This window comes from Lottia gigantea, assembly GCF_000327385.1.
Source record: "Lottia gigantea unplaced genomic scaffold LOTGIsca_13, whole genome shotgun sequence".
Lineage (NCBI taxonomy): Eukaryota > Metazoa > Mollusca > Gastropoda > Lottiidae > Lottia > Lottia gigantea.
This window is the reverse complement of record NW_008707425.1, coordinates 1,359,350-1,370,879: the sequence shown is the minus strand read 5'-3', so window position 1 is coordinate 1,370,879 and position 11,530 is coordinate 1,359,350. Positions and strand designations below refer to the sequence as shown.

The window sequence follows — 11,530 nt, the reverse complement described above, 5'->3', positions numbered from 1 at the left end:
ATATAATCATGTTGTATATTAGGTTGAGACTGAAGGATCTGATAGTATTCATTTCCTAAATCTAAGATTTTGTCTAAGGTGGAACTTTTCCATGATCTTACATTCATAATTTTTCTGTATATCATACACAGAAGGCTGTTCACAGTGCACTGTTTGCCGGCATAAAATCCATATCGTTCTATATTACCTTGATTAAAATTACCAGATATACATATCCTTTCAACTTGTCTCTTTCTACTTTTACTAGAAAAAAAGTTTTCTTTACTCTTCTCTTTACTAATGTTACTAGAAGCATTTTTTACCTTGCTTTTCACAGGTATTTCTACTTTTTCATATGAAATTTCTGTAGGACTATCAGATTCATGGACAACAGGCAATTCATTGACATTTTCTTTTGAAACTTTATTATTGAATCTACTGGCATTAGAATTTGATTTTGCAACATATTCAAGATCACTGTGATCTACAATTTTGGTACATTTATCATCAACACTTTTTCTATCTTTGCTTATATTAGCTAACAAAGCAGCTTTTGATTTCTTTGGACGACCCATATTGATTTACTTTTCAAGGTAATACAAAAAGAAGTGTAAAACTTGATTTCTCTAGATAATTTAAATTAAAGGGTTGAATAGCAACTAGATCTCTCCAGCAATAAAAATTGAGATATCAATAGCAACTAGATCTCTTTAGATAATAAAAATTGAGATATGAATAGCAACTAGATTTCTCTAGTAATAAAAATTGACATATGAATAGCAATTAGATTTCTGTAGTAATAAGAATTGAGTATTGAATAGCAACTAGATTTCTCTAGTAATAAAAATTGAGTATTGAATAGCAACTAGATCTCTCTAGTAATAAAAATTGAGATATGAATAGCAACTAGATTTCTCTAGATTCTTTGGCTCTGTTAAAGTAAAAGTTCGCCACACTTTCACCGCTTAGTTTAGAGTATTTTGGCTCTGTTAAAGTAAAAGTTCGCCACACTTTCACCACTTAGTTTAGAGTATTTTGGCTCAGTTAAAGTAAAAGTTCGCCACACTTTCACCACTTAGTTTAGAGTATTTTGGCTCTGTTCAAGTAAAAGTTCGCCACACTTTCACCACTTAGTTTAGAGTATTTTGGCTCTGTTCAAGTAAAAGTTTGCAACACTTTCACCGCTCTATGATCTTCTGTCTTTCCAATTAACCAAACCTGCAATAATAAAAAATAATATAATCAAGTAACATTCACTTACCTGCTTTCAACACAAAATATAGAAATTTTCCAATGTATCAAACTGTTCACAATAAGTAAAGGGAAATAACTCACTAATTGTTTACCAAGAAGAAGCAAATATTGTTTAAATATTACAATTCATCAATGTGAAAATTTAACCAATCTGCTTTTATCATTTTGTATTGCTCATTTTGAAATTACACCTGCTTTTGAATAATAAAACACAGACATTTTAAATATATCAAAAGCTCCATCAATTTCAAACTCTAAACCCATCACATTTTTACACTAGCAATTAATTATGCACTGCACATTCACTTCATTCCAAAACTATGAGTCAAAATACCATTCATAAAAATCACACCAAAATGTACATTTCATGACTTTTAAAAATGACATCACTTTTTTATTTTTATCAAACAATGTATCTACAAACATTATCACATATAAAAAGACCACATCTTCAAAATACAATCATCATCCATATACAAAGTTTATTTGGACCATTTTTCTTTAAGCTACTTCAAAATCAGTAAAAGTTAATTTATAAGACAATTCTTTACAAAGCATTTGCCTTTACATTCACAATTCATATTAAAAAATTCTTATTTCAAGCTATATCTTACAAAATTATATTTTTTGTAAATGACTTACAAATTAATACTTATTTGCAAAATGATATCATTTTTCTCTTTTAGTAAAATGTTTTCCCCAAAATCCCCAAAAACATGTCAAATGAAAACACCATTAATTTTATTTCACACATACATGCATTTTAAAATGAAACACAATTTTTCAAAACAAAATCATTACAGTATATTTCTATATTCAGCAAAGAGTCCTCATCAACTTTCACCTTTTTGGGTTGTTTATTTTTTCTTTTCATTATGCATCATTTAGCTTCAAAATTTTATAACACTTACCAAGTATCCTGAAATATATTAAATACAATTATTTTTTAAAATACCAAATGTTTTATTAATTTAAACACACACACACTTTCATTTGAGCTCTGTTTTTTTTTTTTTAACTAAAATTGATCATGCTTTCAAAAACACAGCAATAATCCATAAGAATAAAGAAGTATGCAAAACTATTTGTCTATTTTTCAGTAACTTCATTCTAGGATGATAAAACAACACTCAAAATAATTGTAACTTCTACATTTGAACAAGGATTGTACACAATTGGACCACCAAAAACAAACCACAGTCTGATAGACATAAGTAACACCAATCAATATAGACCCTAAATGAAATAAAGATCATCAGTATCAACAACAGAAAAAACTTACCACAACCAATTAAGAACAAAAACTTCAAATTACTGTCTCTTTACCTACAAAAAATATTTCTAAAATTAAATCACAACACTAAAAAAGTATTCTTTTATAATAGCCATTCCAACTCAAAGTAAGGCTGCAACGTTTCTTGAAGTTGCAATTCAATACACTATACAATACTCAACAATACAATTTATTGCAATAATTATCACGTTTCATTTATTACAGAGAGAAGGAAAAAATAGTAAAAATTTGTTAAAGTACTATCAAATTTGTCACTATGAAGCACATGAAAATATCTAGAAATAAGGAATTGTAATAAAATCACATTTTTTAACTCAAAATGAATTTTTGCAAATATCGATGTGAAATAATACTTGTAAAATAAAAAATCACACTATTTCTTAAACACACACAGATTCAGTGTCATTTGTCACGCTTACTTTTATCAAACACAATGGATCAATAATATGGAAACAATCTCAATTCATCGATTCATCAGTGAATCATTCCAGCCCTAATTCAAGCCAATAATTTCATTAAATATTCTTGTTTTTGTGTTTATATTACAGAAGATTGCCAATTCCAAATACCAACAAACACTAATCAATATCTTTCTACTTTTTTCACTCTTTTATGAATTAATATTCACAAGCTAATTCAAAATCTAAACCATAAGCAGTTTTTGAAGAATAATTTCTATTTTCATTGTTTGTTTTTTTTGCAAACCAAAAAAAATGACTTTTTTAATCTCCACACTGAACTTGAACAAAGAAGCAATAGTGCTATATGATATTGTTAAATAAATGCATAATTGTACATCTAATCGCTAAAAATATGTTGTTGCCTTGGAAACCAAACCTAATTTGGAATAAATCACACTTACTTAATCTAACTGTAACAACTGATCAACCTGAAATAACATAAAATAATCCATGACTAATTTTACAAATTTATAAATAGAAAGCGTACATTTACCTTAATACCCCCTAATGTAGTCTGATCAACCTTGCTGCATCAGCAAAGATTCAACAACATATAACTCGGCACAATTCATATTTCAATACACCCATGTGTAACAAAATGAAAAGAAACAATTTAGCTCAGTACTTTTGCAACACATTATTAAATTTCATTCAATTTGAAAAAAAAACAATAAGGATAATACTGGGAATTTAAAACCTCTAGACCAGACCATCCAGTCTCTCCATTCAAATGACAGATGCACTGACACACAGATGTTTCATTTTAGCCTAACACCATCTTGTTTAGTTTCTTATGTTCAATATTGCTACCTGTTCAAATATTTACAAATGTACAATAGGAGCATTAAATTTCACTTTATTTCATTATCTGTTGTTGATCACCAATGCATCCATAAATAATCCATAAATACTGCTGAACCAAAAGTCTTCGAACATATTTAATGCCAAATGAAATCCATTGTACAAATTCCATATAGAACTTGTATTAATTCGATCATAAAGCAAAAACATTTTACCACAAGTACTTTTTTCTGTATAATTTTTCTAATAAACAATAATACAGTCAAGTAACCTAATTTCGTGGAAACCTATTATTCGTGGATTTCCGGAAAGGATTAATAATTTACATGAGTGACCTTGCGCGACCTCCGCATTAGTTTGTTTTGATAAACATGGGTTTTCTCTACAATATCAGCTAGTAAAATGAATTCAGTACTTTCAAGCATGGTAAAATGTATTAATGTTTACTTTGACAAATACAAAATGGCGGATTTCACTTATTACCAAACGTCACAATTTTTTATTGGCCGAATTTCCTTATAATCCCAAGCGGTAATTGGAATTCTAAGTGTTGTCTGCTAGAATATATTCCAACAAATGAAGTCACGTGATCAACTAGCGGATTCTGTGTCAGCAGAAAATTTCTATGGAACACAAAGTGGACCATATTCTTATGTTCTTTCAGTGACTTTTAGCAATAAAATACGCTACGTATCTTATTTTGTCAGTCACTATTTTTTTTTAAAATCGTGGTTCTTTGAACGAATTGTCATTAGTTATAATGAATTGATATTAAAGATAAATACTAACAGAAGTTAATTATACCACCTGGTATCCATACAACGTGTTTTTCTAGACATAATCAAACATTGTACACGAAAATAGGTGACGCATTCTGCCGCCGTTGCCGAGTTGGTTGCTCATGAAATATGGGTCAAAGTGAAGGATTCATAAAAAAAATCGAAATAAACCAATTTTAATTATTTTGTAGAATATTTGAGGAAACGTCTAAGACATAAATTTTTTTTTTCGTTTTTTTAACTTTGACGAAATTCGGTGTTGAATCCTTATATCCACGAAAATAGGTTACACCACTGTACTAAATCTCCAGTGACAAACCGGAAAACACATATTTTATACACTCCACACAGAAGAACAAAATAAAGGGGGATAATTCAAATGGACCTAATGAAGATGAAAATCATTAACAAAATGCGGCAGTATTTATTATACATCTATTTGTAACCGGTACTTATAATGAGGCCAGTGGATAACAAACAATTTTACTATAAATGTGACTTACAAAATCAATCTGCAAACACAAGTATCACAGCCTGAAAAAAAAAATGATAATCCATGATTAACGTTTACAAAAACCGAAAACATGAATTATTACACAAAATGGTACATTTTGTCTTCAAGTCAAATCGCCCAGCTAAGGTTGTCACAACGACCAATACAGACTACATGCAACCAGTGATTTTCTTGTATTCATCGCCATGATATCGACATGGCAAAACATCAACGCAAAGGTGGTTAGGCCTAATTCAAATAAATGAGTTAATGATATAAAATATCAATAAACGAATGAAGCCAATAAATATTATACATCCAATGGGTAAGAAATATTGCCTTGTAACTCAAACATAACTTTAAAATAAATCACACTTACTTAATCTAACTGTAGCAACTGGTATCACAACCTGAAACAAAATATAATAACCCATAACCAATTTTTACCAACGAAAACGGCCATCTTCTCTGACTGCCCAACCCCTTACCTGATCAACATTGCTGCATCGGCAGAGGATAGACTACAAGCAAAGGCGATTTATTTCATATTTCGCATTCCCATCTGTTGTAAAAATAAGTATATAGACTTCTACTTTTGCTACAAGCTTAAGCATTCCCAATGATTCATAAATAAAAAAAAACACCCACACACTTCGATACGGCCGGTAAAAATGGACATCGTCATCTTCTATCATTATCATTTTGCTACAAAACCATAAACCTTCAGACAACCGTTACTAATTACAATCCAGAACACATATATAAATATACAACATAATACAACACTTACCTGTCAATGGCCAAAGTATAAACAACAAAATTCTCAACAATAATCTCCACTGAAAAGTTTCCGAAAAATATTCAAGACAAAGAAACTACACGTGTTTAGTCTCGATCAACCAAATTCCATAAAAATTGAAACAAAAGTAAGACTGGATATAAGAGACAAATATTCGCCCTGTCCCTTTTTGATAATATTCAAAGCCGATCAATTAGATAAACATGTTTTTAGTAGCCACTGGATAAAAATTAATATCATTTTACTCACAAAATCAACTTTTACATACGAAATCAAAAACCGAAAAATAAAAATATAAAAATACACGACCAACATTTACGCAAACCGGAACAAACGAAACATACATTTCACCTTCATCAAAATCGCCCCGTTAGGCTAGTCATATCGACCTTCCTTAGCCTACATAATTATAACATATCATATATAATATATAACAAAATGCAACCTAGCAATGCACTTTCCATAGCATTTCAAAGATGTTCCGAATCTTGAAAACGAGGTCCGATTTGTCTCTATAAAAAAATTATCTTTGGTCCAAGTTGTCACATTTCCTTTATTGTACTTATCTCCCGTATAACATAAAATTCCGACAAGCAGTCGAATAAACCTATGATAAGAAAGTTGAAGTGGGTATGGCATATCCCAGTTAAATTTACTTAATGTTTATATTTAGGGCAGAAGCATAACTCGCATAGAATACATTTGTACAAGGTCAGTATATAATAAAAGCTCAGGTGTTTCGGCTTTGTAACACAAAAACGAAATTTCTCAACTTTAGACTGTTAACCTAGAAAACATATTGATACACGACCGACATTTACACAAACCGGAATCAAATTACAAACAAAAACGTACATTTTACTTTCATTAAAATGGCCCCATTAGGCTAGTCATATCGACCTATTCCATAATATTGTCTTCTGTTTTGTTATACATATCAACCTTACTTAGCTTACATAATTATACTATATCATGCAACCGAGCGATGCTAATTCCATTGTATTTGAAAATTCTTCCGAATCTTGAAAATGCTGGTCCCAGTTGTCTACATAAAAAAGTAATCAGAATGGTTCATGTTGTTACGTGTTTCTTCATTGTACTTACCTCCCTTATAACAAAAAATGCTGACAAGCACTCGCACATAAATGAACCTGTGATATAAAAAAAAAGTCGACGTGCCCATGGCACATACCGGTTAAATTTGCTAATCGTTTATATTTTCGGACAGGTTTGTGAAAAGTTCAATTATTTCCGTTTTGAACCTCAGAGACGAAAAATTCTCAACTTTGGAAATGTGACACTTAGATCACCAACAGTTAAGATCATCTTGCATATTGTTAAAACAATGAATGTTATAATATGTTGTAACAGTATTTTACCCGACATCAATTAAAGCTCCCTATTTCAGCTATTCTTAATAACATTGAAGATATCAAAACGACAAATCTGCACTAATTCTAGGTTTGTTGGTATGCTGTATCGTAAAGTTTATCTTTAAAGTCTAACGCACATATGCTAGCTGCAAAGATTCTAGCTGCTTTAAATAATGCACACCCTCATACAGACTGCAGTGTGCCAACACACAAATTTTGCCAAAACACACCATTAGCCAACTGATCGATTTGCAACTGTCAAGGGATCTTTAATTTGCACATCCTGTACCACAGAGATTAATCTAGGGTCATGTGGATACGATATTTTCATGTTGCCCCTAATGCAAAACCATCTAGTCTTCAAATAAACAATACCCAAGTGTGCTAAAAAGTGGTCAGAACTGTAATATACAATCAACCATTTGTGGTTAAAACTACAATAAAATAAAACAAAACTTTTTTATTTTACTATAAAACTTAACAAATATCAATATAAATAACATACATAATCACACAAACAAAAGCCTAACATGTTGAAACTAAAAATATTCATAACATATTGTTGATCATTCACAAATAAAACTGCTACCCTCAAATTGCACCTTACCTACACAATGATTGAACTATTTATTAATATATGTTTTAATCTCTAATACTAATATGCACAAATTTGAAAATAAAACAATCATTAACAATGCACCACAACACAAACATCACAAAATAACAAAAAATGATCTTAACATGCTAAAGAAAGTTCAATACATAACCCAATGTATATAACTGTAATCAAACATCAATCACTGCAATTATCATTTACATTATCATACATGTAAAAATTTAACATTAAAATTTTACTATCTACATTTTAACAAACCAACAATACTATGCAAAAACAAAAGCTATATAAAAGTCATAAAAACTTGTGCCATTCTAGACTTTACACAAAACTTAATCCACTACTGGATCAAATGTGATTTCCTTTACATTCGACTCATTCAAAACTACACCCATTTTGCCATTTTGTTTTATGATGTATTCCTCTAAACCTTTAGGATCAGTCAATAAATGTTCCTTATTGACCTTAACAACAAATTCTTTCATTGCAAAATTATGAATTGTTAATTTTTGGTTTACTCCATTTGCTTGAATGCCATCAATTCTTGTGGTCATGACAGCAACAAGTTTTGAAGTTTTGGCTAACATGTCGCATTTGCTACATCTTACTGTAGCAACATGTTTCACTTGCCCATAGTTGACATCATGCCCACAACATGGACATTTCACCTTTAATTCACATTTTACACCATTAACATCAATTGAAATGTGTTCACTGTCAGTATCATTCTTGCCAACATCGTATGTATCTCCTAAAAGTTGAAACTCTGTTTCTTTTATTATGGTTTGTTTCCTAACAGTAAGTTTGTTGATATTATTTATTTTACGCAAAGCAACATTGTGAAATTGGTAACTTTTACCCTTTTCTACACCATCAATAAGACTGCCATACATTGAGATATTTAATTTGTATGTACCATCTGTCACTGCCACATTTTGGCAGTTTTTCCTGCTACCAAAAATCATGATCTCTATTGGCTTTCCAATGCTTATCACTTTTCCTGATAAAGAGTACTGAAAACAACAACAAAATAATAAATAAAAATAATCTGAACAAAATTTACAAAATTTCACACTATACCAAAACATACCTTGCCAGGCGAGTAACATATGCCCATTGGCACCTATCCAAAGTAATATTTTTAAGTACAATTTAAAACAACTAGCATTACATAATTATCCAAAATGTTATCAAACAAAAACCAACTTCAGTTCCATCAAAATCATTTAAAAATTAAACCTAAGCAATTGTGCTCACTTACAAATTTTGAACCGTTTTTACTTCATCAATTGCAATAACACAAATAATTTTGATTTCTAGATGTTAAATAAACAAATTTATGGCATATGCAATTAAAATACAATACTCACAAAGCCACAAAGATCTAAAGGTTTCACAAAAACATCTGCAATTGTTATGGATTGAATTTGTATTTCTTCATTCAGTTGCTGCCTTTTTTCAAACCCTAATGGTTCTGTTACGTTGCTAATGATCGTTTTATAATTTGTGAACAACTTTTGTCTTCGGTTTTCAAGCTGACATCTAAAAAATAAAAAAAATTTCATACATGAACCTCATACATATTGTAAAACACATTATAATACAATTCATTACAAATGCTCACACTAATGCTGTAATTTTTTTTGTAACCATGTACTTTGGAAATCCATACAACAATACCATATTTCATTGTATTGTTGTGCAACATTTATCTACCTATTCATAGAAGCTACAAGTTTATTGAATTATAATTTATTTAATACTCTCTGTTGACATAACATACCTAACATTTTTGACAAACACCGCACTATCTTCCTTCTCCGCTCTCTGAAACGACTTCCATTTCTCTGGTGTCAAACACACAACTTCACTAACATCACTTTCACTTTGAAGTTTACAAGTAAAATATGCGTTGTTTTTCTCGCTGATCTTCACCGGTGACACATTATGTATATATCCACACACATCTGTCAAATCACTATCATCTGTTTTCTGTCTCTTTCTGTCCACATGCTCAGCCATTTCTTCCTTAAATAAAAAGGCAACTATATAATTCCTCCAAAATCTAACTAAACTCGAATTTGTTCACCATCTTGTCGATAAAAATATCACATCAACTTTTATAAATATTCAACAAAAAAATGTAACCTCTATTATGTTCACAAGCAGGTTTTGTCCAGAACACTTTTAAGCGCCTACTTTTCACCAGTTAAAACCATCCTGTCTAAAACCACTTTAGTAGGGACAAAAATGGTTGAAAACATTACCTTCTATTTAGTTCTATTCTGTCTGCAAAAATGTATCAAATATGCCGTTCTAAATGTCTTATCTATATGACAGCTGAAAATCTCACACAGTTTTCTTTCCTTTCCAAATCTTGCTTTACTTAACTTCTCTTTACTTAACTTCACTTCAAAACTATCCTGTAATATTCCAATCACAATTATAATAAAAACAAAAACTTCACAATTAGCTATAATTACATAAATTGTTCATCAAGCATGCTGATACACACAATTTAAAAAAAAAAACATTGAACACATGCAAATGTATTACAATTATACTAACCATCACTACAAGCAAGACAATTAGTACAGTGGTGTAACCTATTTTCGTGGATATAAGGATTCAACACCGAATTTCGTCAAAGTTAAAAAAACGAAAAAAATTTTTATGTCTTAGATGTTTCATCAGATATTCTACAAAATAATTAAAATTGGTTTATTTCGATTTTCTTTATGAATCCTTCACTTTGACCAATATTTCAAGAGCAACCAACTCGGCAACGGCGGCAGAATGCGTCACCTATTTTCGTGTACAATGTTTGATCTATAAATAAATCAAGAAAAACACGTTGCATTGATACCAGGTGGTAAAATTAACTTCTTACTATTTATCTTTAATATCAATTCATTATAACTAATGACAATTCCTTCAAAGAACCACTTTTAAAAAAAAAAAATAGTGACTGACAAAATAAGACACGTAGAGTGATTCATTGCTTAAAGTCACTGAAACAACATAAGAATATGGTCCACTTTGTGTTCCATGGAAATTTTCTGCTGACACGGACTCCGCTAGTTGATCACGTGACTTCATTCGTTGAAATATTTCCGATTACCTCTTGGGATTATAAGGAAATTCGGCCGGTAAAAAATTGTGACGTTTGGTAATAACTGAAATCCGCCATTTTGTATTTGTCAAAGTAGACATTAATACATTTTACCTTGCTTGAAACTACTGAATTCATTCTACCAGCTGATATTGTAAAGAAAACCCATGTTTATTAAAACAAACTAATGCGGAGGTCGCGTTAGGTCGCTCATGTAAATTGTTAATCGTTTCCGTAAATCCACGAATAATAGATTTCCACGAATTGTACTAAATTTCTAAATGCGCAAAAAATCATGTCAAAATAGCAAAATCTGCAGCAAAATAATTGTAATACTGAAAACAAATCTGATTTCATTGATATCATGAATATATACGTAAATGAAACAAAGTTAAAATTCTCCAACCTTCTATCTGCCACTAAAATTATAAATTTTGCACACAAGGTTTAATGCACGTCTGTTCTCTTCAAATTCATCTGCGCAAAAGAACATTAAATTGGCGGGAACAAAAGAACACGTGACAACACACTGACTCATCACTGTGTTAACCAATAATTATTTGCCGCCT

At 30.5% G+C, this 11,530-nt stretch overlaps 1 protein-coding gene across 1 annotated transcript; it reads right to left on the bottom strand.

Moving 5' to 3' along the window:
• Positions 1-8,181: 8,181 nt before the first annotated feature.
• LOTGIDRAFT_157140 (hypothetical protein) lies at positions 8,182-9,871 on the bottom strand (the record flags this gene model as incomplete). Its single annotated transcript, XM_009048913.1, has 3 exons — positions 8,182-8,862; positions 9,220-9,391; positions 9,633-9,871. The coding sequence occupies 3 exons, from the start codon at positions 9,869-9,871 to the stop codon at positions 8,182-8,184; spliced, it is 1,092 nt and encodes a 363-aa protein (XP_009047161.1).
• Positions 9,872-11,530: the final 1,659 nt, after the last annotated feature.